Raw genomic sequence first — 22,227 nt, 5'->3', positions numbered from 1 at the left:
ACGAGGCTCCTCCGCACAGAAGGAGCGGGTGCCCTGGCCTGGCTAACGGGGCTGACCCCGTTTCACTTTCAAGTTGATCACTTCACAGGAATTGCTCTATCCAATTCATTATGCATCAAAATGCAATGGAGTTTGGCAGAGCCATCGAGACAGAGCACACTGGTGGTTGCCAACAGCCGGGCAAAGAAGGGGCTGGTTAGTGACTGCTAATGGGTACAGAGTTTCCTTGTAGGGGGATGAAAATGCTCTGGGACCAGATAGCAGTGATGGTTGTACAACATCGTGTATGTACCAAAAGACTCTGAATGGTTCACTTTAAAATGGTTAAAATGGTGAATCATATGGTATGCCTATTTTACATTAAAATATTTTAAATGCAGTAGGGACAGAACAAAATGTATCTGTCACATGGGTAGAAATTGCAGACTAGGGTACAGACTTCCAGTTATAAGTTAAATAAGTCTTGGGGATGTAATGTTTAGCATGGTAACTCCAGTTAATAATATTGTACTGCACATCTGAAAGTTGATGAAAATAGATCTTTAAAATTTTCATCACAAGAAAAAAATATTGTTAGTATGTGAGGTGATAGATGTTAACTAGACTTACTATGATGATCATTACACAATATATGCAAACACCGAATCATTTACATTGCACACCTGAAACTAATGTAACGTCATAGGTCACTTATACCTCAATTTTTTTTAAAAGGCAAGGAAAACTTGCAGACCGGAAGGCTACAATGGGGTCCTGAACCGTGGAAATCAACGTGTGCATTCTGCCCAGGGCCTGCTCTTCTCCTGTGACTAACAGGCCCTCTTTCATCTGTGTTCAGGACACACACCGAGGACTCTTCATCCAGCAACTGCGACCCACACAGAACCTGCAGCCGAGAATCAAGCTGAAGCTGTTCGGCCACTCGGGGTCTGGGAAGACCACCCTGGTGGAATCTCTCAAGTGTGGGCTGCTGAGGAGCTTCTTCCGGAGACGCCGGCCCCGGCTCTCCTCCACCAACTCCACCCGGTTCCCGCCCTCACCCCTGGCCTCCAAGCCTGCAGGTAGGCACCGCACAGGCCCCTGTTTTCTCCACTGAGTGCTTCCAAGGTCAAGGTCTGGGAGGAGGGGTGGCTTTGTTTTGAGCACTTGGCCCAGGGCTGACCAGTTCCCACCACCTCGGTGGCTTCCAGGTGCGGTCTCCCCAGCTCTTGGCCTTGTGTCCACCCCGCCCCTTGGCCAGTGAGTGCACCCTGCCCCGGCGCTAGTGAGGAAAGGGCCTCACTGAATTCACAGTCCGCAATCACGAACATGCAGAGGAGCACAGTCGTGTCATGTTCTGCTCAGGGACCCTGCCCTTGAAGACACAAAGAGCTTGGACTGACACAGGTTCCAGGTTGCACAGATTGAATATCAGCCCCCAGGATGCTTTCTTCTTGGAATGCTGCGGTCACATCCAGGAATGTGAAAACACAGAGCAACGAAACTGGGTGTGTGGGGAAGCCCATCCCTGCGTATCTGGAAGCGGGGTGGTGGATTTGAAAGTCTCCTTAATGGTTTTTCAGTTGGTCCGTCCACTCACCTGCATCCTGGCTGGGAAGCAGACTCTGCCGTCTGCCCCCACCTCCTGTAGACACGATCATCAGTGGGCTCACACCCAGAACTGTCCCTCCCTAGGGAGAAGCACCCGCTGTGAGCAAGAGGAAGTTGTGCAGTCTGGGGTGTTGTTTTCCCTGAACCCCCCTTTAGAGTGAGGAAATTAAGTTTTTCAAAGATAAGAATAGAGACCTTCAGAGTTTCCTCAACAATGTCAGTGTTGAAGCTTTGTGCTTCGGGTTCACTTTCTGTACATATTACAAAGATGTCATATCTGTTCCCTAGGGTGAAAGCAAATGTTTTAAACTTTGTGTTTCTGTGTAATTTCTCTCTCCCCGAGGAAGGATGCCTGGGCAGCATTGGTCAGGGTGAGGGACAGTTGACGGAGATCTGCATGCCCCTTTCAGTTTCTTCCCTCTGAACACAGCAGTGGAATTGAAACTAGGCGAAGAAGTGTAACCAAAGTGGATATATGGTTAGAATGCTTATAAAGTTGCCAACACGTGTTACTGGTGCATGCTGAGTGCTAACTGTGTGCCGGGAGCTGGGCAAAGTGTGGTGCCTGTGACACCTCATTTAGTCCATGGGACAGCCCTGTTGGCATTTTCACCACCCTGTTACTGAAGCCTGGAGGGGTCGAGGAGACTGCCCGGAGTCACACAGCTGGCGATTCAGGAAGTGTCTGGCCCTGAGCCAGGGCTTGTTAATGACACTTACAGCTCCCTCTGACTTGGGGCATATTTATACTCACGTGTTCCATTTTCCACTGTAATTTTGCTCATTTTCAGGATATAAGATCGGTTTACACCTTCTCAGAAGCCAATGGTTTTCCAGATTTAATGAGTAAATTCAGCCTCTGTGTGTGAACCAGGCCAATCTTTGCTTCAAGGTTCAAAATAAGCTTCTCTAGCAGTTCCTGGTGTCACCCCTAGAGGGAGTCAACTCTCTCCTGCTGTGGGTTAAGGTCATTCCAGGCTGAACGACTGGGGTGGGGGGCTGGGGTGCAGAGACAGAAACAAAGAGCAGAGACAGAGAGAGACAAAGAGATGAGAGCTATCCAATCTGTGATCTGGAATTTTTATAAGTCCTATTGGATGTGGACTTATGCCCCAGGAACTCAGGGACTACACTGTCACATCAAGTGACATATGGGTTCTCCAGGAGGCAGAACAGCTCAACCCTCACCCCTTACAAGTAATATCTCCATTCATCTTCCTTCTGGTCAATTTCCCACGTCTGGAGGAATCCAAAAGGAGATTCTTGATAAAATGCAGCTCAGGATGGCTGGATTATCAGCAAATCTCACTGCGTCCTTCGGGCAGGACTTAGAGAGACTTGGGTCATAGAGCTGAGTGACACAAGATTCTCTCGAGGACAACATGTGCTCTGGACCAGATGTGCCTCCCCCACTGCAATCAGCACAGAGAAAAGTAACTCAAAGGGCAGGGACATAATAAGGTCAGAGGTTAGCAGCCTGGGGAGCTGCAGTTTTGGAAGGAGAAACATTGAATTCACTTCCAACATTTGAAAATCGAGACATCTCTCCTAAAAAGCTGGATACTTGGTTTCCTGTAAAAAACTGGGAGCATTGGCCACGCTGGATTCACATTTCCGCCTGGAGCCTGTTAGTGGAGAGGAGGGGGCTACCCCATACAAACGGGCCCAGGCTCTGCATTTTGCCCCATCTCCACCCAGCCCCCTAATTCCAAGAGGGAGAGCCCAGGGGCAGACTCCCCCATACCCATGTCTGAAATTTTGCCCTGTGACAGAAGTGACATTTCAAGAGTGCACTGGACTGTGTGACCCCTGGGCTAAGGTCACCCCCTACTTCATCCCAGACCTGTCTGGCCAAAGCCAGGCTGTCTCCCACAGGGCCTGGGCGAGGATGGAAGAGGCCCACACTGCTTCATGCCCAGGTGGCTGGTCTGCTCCAAGGGGTGAGTGAAGTTTCCATCCAGATGGTCCCTGGAAGTGACAAGATTCATCCACAGTTAATTCTAGTCCTGCCTGAGCCTGGGAAGAGCCAGGAGGCTGTGTCTGCAGAGGCTCCAAGGCAGGCCGTCCTCCTGCCCTGCCCAGTGCAGGGAGCACACCCTGGGCTGAGGGAGCACGGGCCGGAGGCAGCAGCACGCGGGGCCTGGACCCTGACAGCCCTAGACCAGGCAGCGCAGAAGGGAGTCCTGGGAAGAGCAGAGTGTGGCACAAATACGAAGCGCCAGGAGGGCCATCTGGAGGAGGGAAGCAGTCTCTGGGGGCCTCAAGTGCCATAGGGGAATGCACGGAGCAGCGCCTCTTTGCTAGGCACTCGAGGAAAGGCTGCTCGGAGCGTGGCCTCCACGGAAGGAAGCCTGTTTCCAGAAACAGCGGCATTGGCATTTCACAGTGGCACTGCTAGTGCCTGGGGGCCATGCTCTGCTGTGTCCCAGGCCAGAGCTCTGGACGGCCCTGACCTCTGCTAGAACAGTCAGGCCTTCTCCCTTCCCCCGGGAAAGATGCCCATGTGGGCACATTTGCGTCACTCAGGCAGCAGGACGGTTGTTTGTCTTTAGAAACTTGGCTCTTGCCTTGCGCTGGAGGCTAAAGGCCGAGCCACCAGCCAGGAGACAGGACGGGGTGGTGCGCGGCACCTGGGTGCAGCCGCTCGCGGCACGTTGCCGCTGCACACACACTCTGCGGCCAGCTGAGTGCCGTAGCTGTTGCACTGTGGTTCCACGCTAAGAAAGAAACCGCGGGTGCCAGCGGAGGAGCGAGTGTCCAGGAAGATCACTGCAGGAGGCTATTGCCTGCTCACCAGAGAGTAGCCTTTGCAGGAAGTCTCCTCTGACCAGAATGCAAAAGCATCTTCTCCTTCAAGGCCTGCCACTTTGTACCACTAGGGGTCAGTGGTTAGCAAAAATGTTTTCCTCATGACTTTAATGTTTCCCGGTGAAATTGTTACTTTAATATACGAATAATTCTTCCCATCTAATTGCCCCACCTCCCACCCTTGACCTGACCCTGCCCTTGAGCTCCAGCTTTCTCCTCCTCCCCACCCCCAATCCCTTGAATATTCCCATTGTCCACATCCTCAGTCTGAAATCTTTGGTCTTTAAACAAGTTATCTTTGTGTTTGGATCACCAGTTTAAAAAGTCAGGTGGCCCAGGTGAAATGATCATTTCTTTAGTATCTTGTAGTGTCTGTAACTACTAATTCTGAACCAAAAGTACTACCTATTTGGTGCGATTCCATTCACTGAGCCCCTCCCTGATGCACTCATGGAGCCCCCATCTGCGCCCTCTGAAGTCCTAGCCCTGAAGCAGAGAGATTGGCTCTGCCCTCTCAGTGCTGTTGGGGTTCTGTTGGGAGAGACAGCCAAGCCAACAAGCATTGAGGATGGAGGACACACAGGGTGCTGCTCCTGATCCAGGGGACCCAAACTGAGTTATTCAACTGATCCCCCACCAAAGTTCTACCATTGTTATTTATATAATACTTTTAAAACTGATTCCTTTTATTTACTAAAATAGATGGATTTGAAAATGAAATCATTACTGTCCTTACCATAAATGGAAAACCAATACCACTGCTACCCACAAATAAAAATAAATGCAGTGAGCAGCGATGTGATGAAAATCTAGCTATATGCTGTTGCCCACTCCCTCTTTATTAAAAGGGACGATTAGCAAGGGTTGAAGACATGCTAAAGACGTAATGCCACAAATTGAGATTTGCTGCTAGAGCAATTTAAAGGCCTTCAAGGGCATGTTACGAAGGAATGGTTTTCTCTTGTGATTCAGCATTACTTAATGCCATGGCGTGCTACTGTCTAAGATCATCTTGCATTCAACCTAACGATCTCATGTACCAGAGTGGTACTCATCTCATCTGTATCAGTCAGGGTCCTGGTGGGGATTTAATGAAAGCTCAGAATCATGGGCACAATTCACAGGAACATACAAGAGAGGGTGAAGCATCCAGAGGCTAGGAACAGAGGGGAGCCGTTAGTTACCACCCCTGGGGCTGAAAACGCAAGAGGAAGAAGTTAAGATCCTGGGAAAGCTGGTGCTCCGGGGAAGAAGCTGTCAGGGGATCCAGAGTCAGAGACACAACTGGTATCAGAAAAGCAGCAGGCAGTGAGCAGGGAAAACATACTTCCACCGTTCTCTCCTGCCAGCCTCCCCAGGGCCTCCCATTGGTGGACCCTAACCAGAGGCGAACGGCGAGCAAGCCTGGGAGATGCAGTGCATGGGGTCAGCCCCTCGGGGCATAGAGCGGCTCAGGAAAGGATGCGGGAGGTGGAGCAAACAATCAACGCAACGTCCCTGGGAATCGTTGCTGCCCAGCATACATGAGAGGCACACACACAGCCCAGCCTGAAGCAGGGGTGGGGCGAGGACAGAGGGCAAAGTCTGGGAGGGAGGGCAGCCGGCCAGGTCTAACATGCTTGTGCTGTGGCCCACAGTCTCCGTGAGCATCAACAACCTGTACCCGGGCTGCGAGAACGTGAGCGTCAGGAGCCGCAGCATGATGTTCGAGCCGGGCCTCACCAAGGGGATGCTGGAGGTGTTCGGGGCCCCGTCCCACCACCCGCACTGCTCCACCGATGACCAGTCCACCAAGGCCATCGACATCCAGAACGCCTATTTGAACGGTACAGCTCTCCCACCCCAAACAGGAAGGACCTCGAGTTTCCCCCAGGGAGCCTGTCCCAGCAGGCATCCCTCCCAGCCGCACAAAGGGCGGAAGAAGGGCCAGCGCAGAGTGATGCTGGGAGTGACCTAGGACTGAAGCATGGCTGGTTAACACCCCCCAAAAGTAAAACTAAACACCCTGGTGTCCCCGGCACCTGGCAAAGCACTGGGCACACAGTAGGTGCTTCATAAATGATGAGTAAATTAATACATGTTTTAAGGTACTGCTGAACTTCCTCTTGGATGGGAAATCTCAAAATACAGTCCCACTAGCAGTCTGTTGTACTCAAATTTGAAACCCAAGAGCTGCTCCCCCGGAGCTCCCAGGGCCCCCAGTTGGGCCCAAGGCACTAGAATACAAGGCTCATTGAGACCATGTCCGGAGCAGGGATAGAGCAGTTTCTCTGAGGCTCAGTTCCCACAGCTGTGAGGATTTTATGAGCTGGTGTTTATTAAAGGTCCTAGTAGAGTGTCTAGCAGGGAGAGGCACTCAGAAACTGGAGATGCGGAGCATCTTCATGAAGGCCCTTTTATTACACTAAACCCAGTGAAAAATTCAGTACTCACGGTGTTTACCTAACGCAGTGGTTCTTAAACTCCAGCGTGCACACAAATCCCCTAGAGGGCATGTGAAAACACAGACTGCTGGGCCCCGCCCTCCAGTGTCTGAATCAGCCCATCTAGAGAGTTTCCTGGTAATGCTGCTGCTGGGCCTGGGACCCTAATGAAATAAAGTCCATGTGCATTTTGCTCTCTTAAAAGTTGAGTGTTCTCTGAGCTCCCAGGAGCAACGCTGGCCCCCAGCACAGGGGAAGAGAAGTGCGTCCTCAGCGCCCACCACCCCTACCCTCACCCCTCCTCCTCCCCCGGCCTTGTGCCTGTCCCGTGTCTGGCGCCCAGCACTCCTCAGGCTCAAAGGGCCTATTTCTGTGTTCCAGAACTGTTCACACTAAGGCCTTAGCTGCCGGACTTCGAGGGTCGTGCTCCCCAGAAGTGCCTGTGCTCTAGAAAAGCCCTGTGGATCTTCCAAAATGACTCGACTGCAGAATTTCTGGCACAGAATTAGCAGTGAGGGGAAAAATTAGGGAAAGGGAGCCTGAAATTCTATAACATAAGTGGTCCTGCCTGGCTCCCCAGAGGCCAGTGGTTGGGTGGTCACTGCCCTGATGGGCTGTGGCAGTACAGAGGCAGCAGGGTCCATGTGTCTGGCGGTCATTAGGAGGTTCCAGGTGCCTTAGGAACTCCAGGTCAGAATCTCACCCATGACACTCCCAAGAAAACCAGCTGCACCGACAGCTCCTGTGGGAGGGTAACTGCCCCCCCCCCCCCGCCACACACACACACACACACACTCATCACACTCATACAACCTTCCTCCCCTGCCTGACCCTTCCGCTGCCTCCCCCAGCATAGGTGGCCTCTTGGACCCAATCTCCTCCCATTTCCTCTCACATCCTTTATAGGCAAGGCTGCTCATCAGTTACTGCATCTTACACCTGTGTACGGCAGCCTGCTCCCTCTGACCAACCAAAACAGGTTGCACATTCACCTGTGGAAGGTGAATTTAGTCACTAACCGAAATTAAGATTACATTTCATAGTGAATATACCAGTATTGGGGGCTGGAAAACAAAATATGTGTGTACGCGTACACCTTTCCATGTATGCTTATAAGTGTGGACAAACACACACGTGTGGGGTGTTACATGTCTGTGTGTGTCTGTGTGTGTGTGTATACCACTCCAGGGTATTATAAGTAGATGTGATAGAGATACAGATCAGATATAATAATGAAAGCGTTAAAGGCAATGGATAAGCAGACACAGATACAAGTAGGTTTATAGATATATAGGTATTGTAAAAGGCATGGAGGTAGAAACAGACATAGACATAAACAGAGGGATGGGTAAATACTCCATATGTAGATCTGTACTTAAGTAGATGCATAAATAAATAGATTAATGCTGTACATGTCACTATCCCTACTGGTAATCCCCAAAGTGCTGAGAAAAAATTGTGATTGAAATTTGGTGGTGGTATTTCACAATCATAGCTTTTCTTTTTCTCTGCAGGCGTTGGTGATTTCAGTGTATGGGAGTTCTCTGGAAATCCTGTATACTTCTGCTGTTATGACTATTTTGCTGCAAATGATCCCACATCCATCCATGTCATCGTTTTCAGTCTAGAAGAACCCTATGAGATCCAGCTGAACCAAGTGATTTTCTGGCTCAGTTTCCTGAAGTCTCTCGTCCCGGTTGAAGAACCTATAGGTAAATGGAGATACCCCTGGGGGAGTGAATGCCCTTCCTGCTGGCCTTGCACCCCGGTCATGCCCGGAGCCGGTCACGCCGGGAGCCGGTCATGCCGGGATCTGACAGCTTGTGGCCAACAGCTGCAGCCACCCACCTCCTCTCAGGATATTTGCACTCTGGAAGTTTCCTAATGCTCAGCTGTTTGTGATGTTCTGCAAGGAGTTGTTTCATGATTGCATATTTCTGCCAGAAAGACTCAATTCTGAGCAATTCCTTGAGAGCCTTTTCTTGCTTTCTTTCTATATTTTAGATGTGAGGTCATTATTATTAGGTGCAAAGTGGGATACCTCCTTTGACAGCTACTGTGCCTTTACCTAATGGGTACGTAATTCATAAATAGAATGAGCTTTCCCTCATTCTGTAGTTCCATCAAAAATGAGAGGAAAGGAACCATGTTCACTGAAAGCATCATCTTAGCCTAGTCCCTAGAGGGAAGGATGGCATGGACAGACTTAATTTGTTCTTTTCATACGAAAAAAGAAGCAGCCTTCCTGGATGAAAAGGAAAACTCAGCAGTCATTTTTTTTTTGAAAAGCATATAATAAAATAAATTGGGCTAATTCTCCTCAGGGTACCTCCAATTTTGCCTCTTTCTTTCTCATTCTTTTTCATGTTTTCATTTTAAACAGTCCCATAAATGAGAGGCTCTCTGCCTGTGTGAACGGCAGGAGTCTGCCTTCTGAGCCATTTCTGTGCTGGTGCAGCATTCAGTGGGTTTGCCCTGGTCTTGTAAAGGGTTTCCTCCTGGTCAGAGGTTAGATCTCTCCTCACCATGCAAACAAGACCTATTTGGAGGAAGACCTGAGAAACTGCTTTATGCCCTGCGGTGGCTTTTGGTCCACTTCTGAGCAACTTTCCTAGAGGCCCAAGCAATAGGCTCATTCTGGTTTGGGCCAGGCCTAGGCCTTCCAGAGGTCACTCCGAGCAGCAGGCATGGGGCCTTAAGACTGTGGGCAACGTTGCACGTCCACCTGGCGAGACAGCCGGGGCCTGAGGCAGAATACCCCCCTCACCTGGGCAGGATGGAGGACCAGCCTGTGAAATGGTTCACTCTTTGCCCTTAGCGTTTGGCGGCAAGCTGAAGAACCCACTCCGAGTTGTCCTGGTAGCCACCCACGCCGACATCATGAACGTTCCTCGTCCAGCTGGAGGCGAGTTCGGGTATGACAAAGACATCTCATTGCTGAAAGAGATCAGGAACAGGTAAGGCAGCCGCTGCATCTTCAGGGCTCATACAACCAAATTCATGTGACCCAGAGAAAGGAATTAAAGACCCTAAAGGCTTCTTTGGCTTGGTCGAATTTTTGATTGTATGTTTTTTTACCAAAGCCAGGAAAATATATAACAAATCAAACAGAAGTAAAGGGCACACAATAAAAATCAGCAGGCTTCTCACTTCTGTCCTCACTTCCCAGTATCTCTGCCAAGAGGTAACTCCTTTTAGTTGTTTTATGTATTTTTTTTTCAGCTTCATTGAGGAATAATTGACAAGTGAAATTATAAGATATGTAAATTGTATGAAGCGGTGATTTCATATATGTATACAATGTGAAAGGATTCTCTCCATCTTGTTCATTAACACATCCGTCACCTCACACATTTATCTTTTTTTTTTTCTTGTGAGAATATCAATCAATATTTGTCAAAATGTTAAGTTGCAACCTGCTAGTGGATCATGAAATTCCTTTAGGAGGTCTGGAGTGGAGTGGAGGGGAGACGGACGTGACGGCAATTGTCAGAGTGCATTTCCTGTCAAGTATTTTTGGAAAACTTTCGTTTCGCTTATAAATATGGTTGTGCACAGAATCACAATGTAAAAGTATCTGTTTTTACTTAGTATCTATCCAAAAAAGAAGTCTGAACTTGCAACTCTATTTAACATGCTAGTAATTTGAATTCTTGGTTTATCAACTAACGCTTATCTGTTATCTTCCTGATATAGAAATAGGGCTTCTATTAATACTTTAGATCCAAGGTGTTATTTCATACTCATCCCTCTGTTCTCACTCCATCAACATGCAGCAGCATCTCTTCTCCTGCCTTGTAAAGTGCATGCTTTAGGCCACCCTTTTCCTGCATCAGGGAAAGCTGTGTTACCCCCGTTTTATGGAACCTGGGGCGCCTGTCTGCACCTGGAGCAGGTGGTGTCCCCGGGCCTCCACACCAGGGTAACGTTACAGAGTCCAGCCAACAGCAGGTGGGGGTATCTTTGCAAGGTCACCAGAGCTTCCTTGCCTCCCACCAGTCTTTGCAGCCAGCAGGAGACTGGCCCTCTGTGGAAACACCCGGTGAGACTTTGTCAGTCTTGAAGCCACTGCTCTTTCCTTAGGTTTGGGAACGACCTTCACATTTCAAATAAGCTGTTTGTTCTGGATGCTGGGGCTTCTGGGTCCAAGGACATAAAGGTGCTTCGAAATCATCTACAAGAGATACGGAGCCAGATTGTTTCAGTGAGTATACCTGGGTAGGCCTGGACCCAACCTTCGCCCAGACCATGCAGTGACCCAGCAGTTGGGCCTCTTTGTGTGGCCCTCTGGGTTTGGTCTGGTTTTCAGGGGACCCAGTATGAGGTATCTGCCTGACCATGTTTTTATCTTGTTGTGCTGGGGTAAGGAAGGAGGAGTAGAGAAACAAGGAGATGGCCTCAAGATGAAGAGTTGTTATGGGCAAGTCAGGCCACCTTAGAGTATATGAAATTCTGACAGTTTGGGTGGTTTGTTTAAAAGTAAAATTGTTTGTTAGAAATTACAGAAACAATTCCAAAGTGACTTACTGTGAAATATTTGAGAAATGCAGAAAAGTAGAAGAACAGTCACCAACAAAATTCATTGAAGAGCATAAAATAATAGATGACCAAATGGAATGAGACGGCGTTCTTGGATGGCAAGATCTTACTAAGTGTTTCATTTTCCCAAGTTATATAAACTTCATACAGTTCCAGTTAGCATCTGAATGGAATTTAGGAGATTGGATTTTTGTCTTAAAATTTCAGTAGAAGAATAAATGGAATGTATTATAAAGGTTCTGTAATCAATAAGTCAATGAATAAGTAGAATAGATTAGTGAGTGTAGAAGTAAATCAGAACATCTGCAGAAATTTAATAGAAAACATAGATTTCATTTAAATTTAATGGGGAAAATGTTTATTTAATAAATGAACTGGCACAACTGGCTATTTGCCTAAAAGGAAATAAAGTTGAACTCCTACTCACTACATAGCCCCAATATAAACTGTAGATAGATTAAAGCTTTTAAATGTAAGAAATAAAGCAATATCTTGAATGGAAATGCAAGAGAATTTATTTTTAAAATAACTTGGGAGTGCTTTGAGAAACCTTTTAAACCAAGATAGAAAACCTCAAAAGTTGTCAAAGAAAATACGGCAATATTTTGTCAAATACATTTGGCAACATAAAAGTTTAAAAGTTTTTTCTGGCAAATAAATTCCATAAATGAAGTTAAAAGGTGGGACAGACTGGGAAAAAGGTATTCTCAATGCCTCTGGCATATAAAAGGTTACTATCCATAATATTCACAAAGCTCTCTGAAATTGGTAAGAAACGGGCAAATGTCCCAATGGAAAAATGCTAAAAAAAAAAAAAAATGCTCCAGGGACTGTTCCCGCTTCTAAGCTCGACTGTGACAAGGAGGATGTGGCCCTTGCTCCCCTGCCTGGCAGATGCCATCTTTAGTTATAACTTACTGTTTGCCTGCTGGAAGTGCCGTGCTTACAATACCAGGCTCAGTTCCAGATGTGCTTTTGGAATTTTCAGGAACCCTGTCCTCTCTCATGAAGCATGACCCTTGCTTTCTGAAGGGGGCAGCACTACATCACAGTCAGTGGGCAGGGAGTAAGCCTGGAGGGCCTCCGAGAAACTGGTCACGGAAAGCAGTGGGTGCGATCGGAAACAGTGGTCTGTGAAGGGCTCAGCGCCTGCCCACCAGTTGGGATGTGGGCCTGTGCTCCTGAAGAGTTTTGAGCTGGGCTGTGGCACGATGTCTGCTTCACGTTCCCCGCACCTCCAACTCCTGAGGTCGGCAGATGGAACTCACCAAACAAACTGCCTTTATCCCTGGGAATGTTTGTTGAATAAGGAGTGGAATCTAGGGGGCGTAAAAGATGTGATTCAAGAAGGGACTGCCTGATCCATGATGCAGTGCAGTGTATGGCCCATGGGGGTTTAATTAGGAAGGTGTGTTGATTATATGAGTCTGTAACATAGACTGATATATTTAACCAAGTTAAGAGATTAAAAACTCATCTCAAGCCAGTTACCAAGAATTAATCAAATTTGAAATACTTCTACAGTCATGCCCATGAATACCTAATTTACTGGTAAAAACCCATCTAATATTGATAATGAGGCTTACTCCCTTTTCCTGTCTCTTCCTTCATAAAGTGGCCATCACCTGGCTGAAACCCTCACTCCAAGATTGGGAAGGAGGAAAACATTAAGAATTAGTGAACATTCGTTGACTGAGACCACAATTCCAAAATCATTTTTGTGAAGCCTTGCCATCTATTTAACATGAGTAGTGGAAATGAAAGCCTCTATACAATTTTGTAATTGTTAAATAGATTCTGCTTAAAGGCAACACTGAAAAAAGAACTTCCCCAGTACTTAAACAAAAAAGCGCTAGCGCATCTAAAGAGTTACATGCAACAGTGCAGATGTGAGTGGCACCGTTTTTATCGCAGCTCCTCCTGAGCCCCCACAGCTGTACGTTGACCTGCCCGTTCTGCATGTTCTAGGTCTGCCCTCCAATGACTCACCTGTGTGAGAAAATCATCTCCACGCTGCCCTCCTGGAGGAAGCTCAATGGGCCCAACCAGCTGATGTCACTGCAGCAGTTCGTGTACGACGTGCAGGACCAGCTGAACCCCCTGGCCAGCGAGGCGGACCTCCGGCACATCGCCCAGCAGCTCCACAGTGCCGGCGAGGTGAGGGCTCCAGCCCTGACGGGGGTCTGGGATGGGCCCCGGGGATGCATTTCTAGCATCTGAAGGTGGGATGAGCTGGGGAGACAGAGTGGCAACTGCCCACTACCCATGATGTTTCCAGACGTGTGACTATCACAGGAAGCCTCAAGTGATTTCCTGTACTGCGGTTCTCTGCTCTCCTGATCACTTTAAGAGCTCTTGTTTTGTCTTGCTTTGGTTGGTTTGTTTTCCAGCTTCTCTTAGTCCAGGAGCACAGTTCCTGCTACACTGGGTGACCGGGCCTCCCTTCTCTCTCCTTGGGGCACCTGGTGCTTAGCTGTGATTCCTGCAGCCTTCAGGGTGGCTGCTTTCCATGGGGTATATCAGCTCCAAACAGAACTCTTGGGTTCACAGACAATCGAGAAATGGCCGTGACGTTTCCTCGAGGAGAGCAGTCTGGAGACACTAAGACACAGCAAGCAGTGATCCCCAGAAATGACCAAGGAACAGGCATCTCTGTTCCTGGTTGTGTTACATTCAGCACTGGGGTGCAACTTGGGAACCCTGTTCTAATTGCTTCATATGCTGCCAGTCCCTCTAAAGGGGGCATAGCCCTCACATTCTTCCATCATGTGGAATCAGGAGTCAGTGTAAGCTAGTCTGAGCCAAGAAGAACAGTGCTAAATATGAAAAACCAGGAGCAGTTCTGAGAATTTTACAAACCAGACACTTGCCTCCCCAGTCTCAGGTGCCACATTGGGCCCTTGGCTTGAAATTCTAATTGAATCAAGAGGCCAGGACCCTAAAAACTAGAGCCTCAAGCAGTGATTGTGTCAGTCTTTGTATTCCAATGAAATTACAGGCTAATCTACTGGCCCCTAGAGCAGTACCTTAAATGATTGAATCCAAGGGATAAGTGAAGGACCAAAGCTTACCTTATAATATAGTACTAGATAAAACATATATATTTTAACCATAATAATAAGCTCACTCTTTTTAATACAGTATTCTCCTGCCTTCTGGCATCTGACCAGCAACTTTCAAGATCATAGTGATTAATCCACATTATTTGGCACCACATCCCTCCTTGCCCTTGAGACTTTAATAAGTAAATGGAGGCAGAAAAAAAGAAGGGAAATCTAAATCAGGCAGCTACCACTCTGATTGGCCGCCAGCCCCTCCTCCAGTACTGTTTCTGCCCTCTAGTAAGTAATCTAAGAATCTTACTCAGATTTCATCAGTTGTCCTGTCTTTTTTCAGCTCAGGATCCCACATTGTACTTAGTCATCTGTCTCCTTAGTCTCCTCCAATACGGGACAGTTTATCAGTGTCTTCCATGACCCCAAGGAGATAGTTATGTCTAGGACTGAATTGAAGATAGTATTCCACTAAATGCCTTATCAAAAACTAAGTAGGTACTGTTCTACATTCCAGAAATGTTCACTCTAAGTCTCAGTTTTGGACAGAATTGTATCCAGAGGTCACCTCAAAGATTTAAACCAGACTATGGGGAGAAAAGTACTGCTGGTGCAAACAGGTCCAGGCTCTCAGCCTCCAAGGGAGAATGGAATGTACCTTGGATCACCGTTCTTTGTAGACCTAGCCCAGAACAGGGAGGGAAGGGAGGAGGAGTAAGTGTTCCGTAAAGGGAAAAGTTGCTTCCAGTTTTTGGTCACTTTTTTTTCTTTGACTTCTGCTTTTTTTTTTTTGCTTTTTTTTTTTAAATTAATTTATTTATTTATTATTTTTTGGGGGGTACAGCAAGTTCAATCATCTGTTTTTATACACATATCCCCATATTCCCTCCCTTCCTTGACTCCCCCCCGCTCCGAGTCCCCCCCATGACTTCTGCTTTTTAAAGATATGAATGGGACAGGAAAAACTAAAGTCCCTTTTGGCCATAGCGTCTCACCTCATTCCTCCAGGGCCAACCACTGTCATGGTAGCATATCTTTCCAGACCTTTTTTATATTTATGTGCGTTAAAAATTTACCTAACAGTCTAATATTATAACATTCTGAATCTTTTTTGAAAAAAAAAAAGTTGCAAGAACAGTACAACATATCCCCATATCCTCAACACCTAATTTAACCAATTGTTTACATTTTGCTACATTTGCTCTCTCTTGCTCTCTTCTGTTTATTCATTTGCTTTGCAAACATCATGACCTTTCACCCCTAAATAATTTAGCTTGTATCACCTAAGGAGAAGGACATTCTCCCACATACCACAATATAATTGATTGTCACATCCTGGAAACATAACATTGATAGAATAGTATTGTTGAATTTATAGTCCTCATTCAAGTATATGCCACTTGTCCCAGTAATTTCATTTATAGCTAATTTTATTCATTTGTGTATTTATTTGGGGATTTAGAATCCAGTCAAAAATCACCCATTGCATTGGGCTTCTCTCTCTCTCTCTCTCTCATCTATCTTTTATTACATTGAGCTTTTATAACAGTCAAAGGCAGTCTTTTCAGAATCTCCCTTATGACATCGCCAAGCTGGTTTTTTGGCTCAGTGCTGATTTTTGAGATCCACCCCAGTGAATGTCCTGGGTCATCCCTTACAATACCTGCACAGATTTCACCCCTGCTCAGGCCCTTGAGTGCTCTCAGTGGCTGGGGCATCTGGCCACCTATGTTCCTATGTGTGACTTCTCGTTGTCCCTCTGGCAGATCAACATCATGCAGAGTGAAACCGTCCAGGACGTGCTGCTCCTGGACCCCCGCTGGCTCTGCACCAACGTTCTGGGGAAGCTGCTCTCCGTCGAGACCCCACGGGCCCTGCACCATTACCGTGGCCGCTACACCATGGAGGATGTCCAGCGCCTGGTGCCTGACAGCGACGTGGAGGAGCTGCTGCAGATCCTAGATGCCATGGATATCTGTGCCCGGGACCTGAGCAGCGGGACCATGGTGGACATCCCCGCCCTAATCAAGACCGACAACCTGCACCGCTCCTGGACGGAGGAGGAGGACGAGGTGCGGGTCTATGGCGGCGTGCGCATCGTCCCCGTGGAGCACCTCGCCCCCTTCCCGTGCGGCATCTTTCACAAGGTGCAGGTGAACCTGTGCCGGTGGATCCACCAGCAGAGCGCGGAAGGAGACGCGGACATCCGCCTATGGGTGAACGGCTGCAAGATTACCAACCGCGGGGCCGAGCTGCTGGTGCTGCTGGTCAACCACGGCCAGGGCATCGAGGTCCAGGTGCGCGGGCTGGAGACGGAGAAGATCAAGTGCTGCCTCCTGCTGGACTCGGTGTGCAGCACCATCGAGAACGTCATGGCCACCACTCTGCCCGGGCTGCTGACGGTGAAGCACTACCTGAGCCCCCAGCAGCTGAGGGAGCACCACGAGCCCGTCATGATCTACCAGCCGCGGGACTTCTTCCGGGCTCAGACCCTCAAGGAGACCTCGCTGACTAACACCATGGGCGGGTACAAGGAGAGCTTCAGCAGCATCATGTGCTTCGGCTGTCACGACGTGTACTCGCAGGCCAGCCTGGGCATGGACATCCACGCGTCAGATCTGAACCTCCTGACGCGGAGGAAACTCAGTCGCCTGCTGGACCCGCCCGATCCCATGGGGAAGGACTGGTGCCTTCTCGCCATGAACTTGGGCCTCCCCGACCTTGTGGCAAAGTACAACACCAATAACGGGTCTCCCAAGGAGTTCCTCCCGAGCCCGGTCCACGCCCTGCTCCGGGAATGGACCTCCTACCCCGAGAGCACAGTCGGCATCCTCATGTCCAAACTGCGGGAGCTGGGGCGCCGGGACGCGGCGGACTTCCTACTGAAGGCGTCCTCTGTGTTCAAAATCAACCTCGACGGCAACGGCCAGGAGGCCTACGCCTCAAGCTGCAACAGTGGCACGTCTTACAATTCCATTAGCTCGGTCGTGTCCCGGTGAGGGCAGCCTTTGGTTTGGGCAGGGTCTCTTCCAACTGCAGAGGCAAGGGGGACACAGCCCATCTTTCCCACGGGAGATTCTGGCACGTCCCTTCCTACGCCCACATCCTAAAGGACGCCACCCTCCCTCCCGCTTTACCTGTTTCTCTGCCACTACCTCCCTCCTCTCACACATTCCTTTGTGTGTGAATGGTCTTTCCGTTTAAGAGCAGACCCCATCCTTTCCTTTGGCCATTGGAAAAGCTAGCCTCCTTCCATCTCTCATCCTCTCGTACCTTGCTTCTTACTGATAATTTTACTGGAATTCCTAACTTTTCAATGACATTTTTTTAAACTATTATATTGATTGTCCTTTTAAAAAAAAGCGCACATTTATCCAAAATGTGTATTTCTTATACTCTTTTCTTTGTTATACCATGTCCTCAGCTTATCTCTTTTATATTTGTAGGAAAAACTCCCATGTAAGGAATCCTACTGTATGATTTATAAACAGACAATATGTGAGTGCCTTTTGCAGAAGAGGGTGTGTTTGAAATCATCCCAAGTCAGCCCGGAGCTGTCACAAGAGAAACGCTCCCTCTCTGTCTCGTGCTGTGTGCTGATCATCGCCAGAGGTGCTTCACCCGAGGTTTTGTTGTTGTTTTTTTTTTCCGGCAATTTTTGTGTTTCCTTTGGCAAGCACAGGGGAGAAAGAAACCTCCTCTAGAGCAATTTCATGGCCAGTGTTGTTGCTGCGATAAGACGTGTTTGTGTTTGCTTTTGTTTCCACGTCAGTGTGAACATCCACGCGGACCCTGCAGACTGTCACGCTTCCTCATCCCCCGTCATCTCAGGTAGAAGGTTGACACGGTTATAGGGAGCCACGACCTGTGTGAGCATTCAGAAGACCCCGACTCATGACTGGTGGAAGTTCGTTGTCCTTTTGTGCATAGCAGATGGTTCTCCACACTTAGATCCTGGTTTGATAACTTCTTGTACTTGACGTCTCAAAAAGAAAATAAAGGAAGCAAGTTTTCTTGCAGTGATTTTAAATTGTGATAGAGTTTTAAATTGAAATAAGGGAACATGTCCTAATTCTGTCCTGAGAAGCATGTAATTTTAATGTTATATCATATGTATATATATATATGCAGTATGTATATACATATATATTAATACAGGTATTTTTACTTAATCTATAAGATGTAGTAAAAAAAAAGTTTTTCTTTTCTTTTTTGTTCTTTTTTTTATATAAATAAACTATTGCTTGTTGCATTAGTTTGTTGGTGTTTAATTCAAAAGGGATTCTTTTTCTTTGTTTTGTTTTCATTTGCCAGTACCCCACCTCGTAGGACAAACCAATCCAGAAAGTGATTAAACCTAAACTCTCAGGGATGGAAGTCAACCCAGTTTATTAGGTGCTTAATTATTACTAAAGTTGGGAATGGTGTGGGGAAGCAGAAAGAGCTCAGGTGATCTCACATGTGTTTTTGCTTTAAGGAAAAGAGGCCCCTTCCATTTTCCTCCCGTGAACTCCAAAACCTAATTGGATCAGTCTCAGCAGTGGGGGAACAGAGGAAGCTTTCTATTTCTATGCAGAGGTGGAAGGAGCTCCTGTGGGAGCAAAACTTGCTACAAAGGATACATACTTTCCTGCCCTTCTTAGAGACTACACTGCCCCAGGCCATCAACTCAAAACTCTAGCTTTGAGTTGCATGGTAGCAGCTGTAAGTGACAAAAGCTCTAATGACAAAAACAATTTTTAGTAAAATCTCAAGATTGCTTAAAAAAAAAAATGGGCAAAGAAAAGATTGGAAGGAGAAAGACTGCAACGATGTGGGTGAATTTCTCTATGGTGGTGGGAGTAGAATTCATTTCTGTTTTGCCTAACTTGTCCATAATAAACATGATTTACTTTTATAAGGAGGAAAAAAATATTAATGGAGTAAAATTAAAAGCTACACATAGATATGTGTCAAAAGAATGCATCAAAAAAAAATTGAAATCGTGGTTACCTTAGAGGAGCAGAACCTCCTTTTCTTGCCTCAACTCCCTCCTAAATGTCGACTTCATTTCTCCTGCTTCAAAAGTGCTTCACATGGCAGGATCTGGCACCAGGAGCTAGGACCCAGGAGGCAAGGGCTGCTTCTGGTAACATCAGTAAGTAAAATCCCAAAGAAGGATTCTGACTGCTCCAGTCTGGGTCACAGAGCCATCCCGGTGGTCCGGAGAGAGAGAGTCACATAATTGGCCTGGCCCTGGTAACCCTGGGACAGTGTTAGGAACGGAGCAGTTTCCCCCAAGAAGGGAGTTCTGTTACCAGGAGAAAGGGGCAGAGGGAGGCTGCTGAGCAAATAAAGCAGAGTGCTGCGAGAGTCTTCGTACTTCTGTTCTATGCAGGTGCTTGTTCATCAGGTTATGGAGACACCGAAGCTCCTAAAATGTTGAAGCCATACTTCGGAATCATTACTACCCAAATTTGCAGAGTTTAAGGACCACTGAGCTCACTGCCCTGCCCTGGGAAATGCTGTGGGGGCATTCCAGGTGACATTTTGGGGTCTTCAGTGCCATGAACTCTGGTTAGGCTGAAACCGTCTAGCAAAGCCACAGCATGGATAGCCAGCTCTGCCTCCTGCAGAAGGGAAGAAACCAGGCCATTCATAGCTCACTTCCGGCAGCCACAGTGAGAATCAAATGATACAGGTTCTTAGAGCTAGAAAGAAGCCTTTCGTGGACCCTTTTTCATAGAGTTGTTGTAGAATGCACTTGGGCAACATATTCCTCATCCCCTGGGAGCTGTGGCTGCCCTGGGGTTCCCGAGGTCCCCCTACGGACAAGAGCATGCCAGGGACCCAAAGCCTCTATGACGTGGGCTGGAGGGCACTTCTGGGAGTTCTGATTGGTTCCAAAAATCTGGATCCCACACCTTTGAGAAGGAATCAGAACTCTGGGTGTTCTTTTTTGCAGAAAGGGGTTTACAATTACAGCTATAGGATTCCCTGAAACCATAAAACTAGATTTGGCCCTATCCGTGTCCAGAGTCTACACCAGTCTTACTAAACCCTGGTGGTGTGACCCCAGAAAAACCACTCCAAAGTGAAGGGCTGGGCCTAGCTATTCCTGCATCAACAGCAGCTAGATACCAGCCAGGCTATAAAACGAAAGGGTAGCCAGGAGATCTGAGCTGAAAAGTGGAAGGCCCTTCATTACGAGTAAAAGGATAGCTTCAGTTTTGCAAGATGAAAAAAGTTCTGGATGTGGATAGTGGTGACTGTTGCACAGCGTCAATGTATTTACTGTCACTGCACTGTGCAGTTACAAGTGTAAGATGAAAAAAAATTATGTTGTATTTATTTTACCACAATTTTTTAAGAACAAGAGAAAAAGATAAAGCTGGAACCTAAAAATATCCAGGTAACAGTAAAGCTTGCTGAGTAATATACAAGACTACCCATGTGTTTAGAACAGCCCAGCAAAGCATGTGCACTCCGCCCTTGGGGAGGGGATTTAAAAAAAAAATGAAAGATTGCTTTTTGGAAGATTTGATACTTATTTTTTTAAAAAACTGTAAAATGGTTATTATGGGAGGAAGAAGTAAGAATTTTGTTTGGCTTCTTTTCTTTTTTTGTTTACTGTTCAGTGTTTGGGTTTTTTTGTTTGTTTGTTTTTCAGTTTGAATTTGTACTGAGATGGCGCCAGTAGTCTTTTCAGAACTTTGGAGTCTTGAGAACTTAATCAGACCACACTGTTTATGAGGATAACGTGCTCGGATTCATCATTCCGCAGACATTTGCTGAGCACCTGTCACCTATCGTGGGTACCAGCCCCAAGCTCACAGCAGGGACACAGAGCCTGATGGGCTGGCATCTGCTCCCCTAGCTGGCCTCGGGGCTCAACTCAACTGTCTGAGGAATTTGCTCTCAGGGGGCTAGTTTCAGGGACTGTGACGGTGCTTTGGGGGCCACCGAAGGTTGAGGTCAGTTGTATCGTTGCAACCAAAGGTCACATGCTGGTGAGAGGACTCAGCAGCTGACAGGCAGGGTCCAGGTCAGGGACCAGAACTTCTGTCCCCACTGAACACCTGGTCAGGGAGGTGCCCCTGAAAGGGGATTTTAAGGAGTAGTCAGCCCCCTTTCATCTGCATCTCTGGAAACGCGTATGGCCAAGCAGGAAACAGCTGCTAACCTGGGCAGAGATGCCCAACCTCAGACGGCTGCCAGTGACTACTGTTCACAAGTCTTTTCTTTGATCAAAAGAAGTGTGTGGGGGTGGGGAGGCGGGGCAGGAAAGAAACTTCACAGATACCTACAGCAGAGGCTTCCCTGGGATCAGGCTCTGATGCCCGTCACCCTAGGGGCTGACGCTTGGTGAGGGTGGCCTGGCCAGGCCCCAAAGGCTGTGACTCCAGCCCTTGGGGTTCCTGTCAGCAGTACAGCGGAAGGGACCGAGACAAGCTCCTGGTGAATAATGTGTCTTGTCCCATTGAAATTTCATTATTTCACAGTGAAAAGAGACCTTATAGATGGTGTAATTCAACCATGCTTTTTGGAGGCTGGAAGGAAAGAGTTTAAGAGATTTAGACCAAATAGCATGGTTCAATTATTAACAGTTTAGACTGAATGTCAGGTCCTCTGAGCACAACTGGGGCCCTTTATACTCTTCTGCTAAGTGTTTATATTTTCATGTAGTGGGTGTGTCATGAGTGCATGTCTAAGTGTGTATATTGTGTGTAGGTATAAGTGTGCATAAGTGTATGTATGTGTGTGGTGTGCATGTGCCTGCACGCACATGTAATGGTGTGTATGTGCATGTGTGTGTGTATGTGTGTATATACATG

The 22,227-nt window shown here is 47.5% G+C and overlaps 1 protein-coding gene across 7 annotated transcripts in view; it reads left to right on the top strand.

Annotated features, from left to right (window-relative positions):
• The window catches only part of DAPK1 (death associated protein kinase 1), a 178,088-nt gene extending 159,429 nt beyond the window's left edge, over nucleotides 1–18,659 (top strand). For 6 of the 7 annotated variants that reach the window (XM_057721042.1, XM_057721038.1, XM_057721040.1 and 3 more), the window contains 8 exons: nucleotides 839–1,061; nucleotides 6,036–6,224; nucleotides 8,336–8,533; nucleotides 9,640–9,778; nucleotides 10,905–11,025; nucleotides 13,329–13,517; nucleotides 16,180–17,408; nucleotides 17,860–18,659. In XM_057721042.1, coding sequence (XP_057577025.1) covers nucleotides 839–1,061; nucleotides 6,036–6,224; nucleotides 8,336–8,533; nucleotides 9,640–9,778; nucleotides 10,905–11,025; nucleotides 13,329–13,517; nucleotides 16,180–17,408; nucleotides 17,860–17,893 — 2,322 coding nt within the window. In that variant the 3' untranslated portion in view covers nucleotides 17,894–18,659. Of the gene's footprint in view, nucleotides 1–838; nucleotides 1,062–6,035; nucleotides 6,225–8,335; nucleotides 8,534–9,639; nucleotides 9,779–10,904; nucleotides 11,026–13,328; nucleotides 13,518–16,179; nucleotides 17,409–17,859 lie in introns of those variants that run through there. The other variant, XR_009051244.1, reaches the window with a different exon arrangement.
• The last annotated feature ends 3,568 nt before the right edge of the window (nucleotides 18,660–22,227 follow it).

The sequence above is a fragment of the Hippopotamus amphibius genome, chromosome 2 (assembly GCF_030028045.1).
Source record: "Hippopotamus amphibius kiboko isolate mHipAmp2 chromosome 2, mHipAmp2.hap2, whole genome shotgun sequence".
Lineage (NCBI taxonomy): Eukaryota > Metazoa > Chordata > Mammalia > Artiodactyla > Hippopotamidae > Hippopotamus > Hippopotamus amphibius.
The sequence above is the reverse complement of the archived record's forward strand: the minus strand, read 5'-3'. Positions and strand labels throughout refer to the sequence as shown.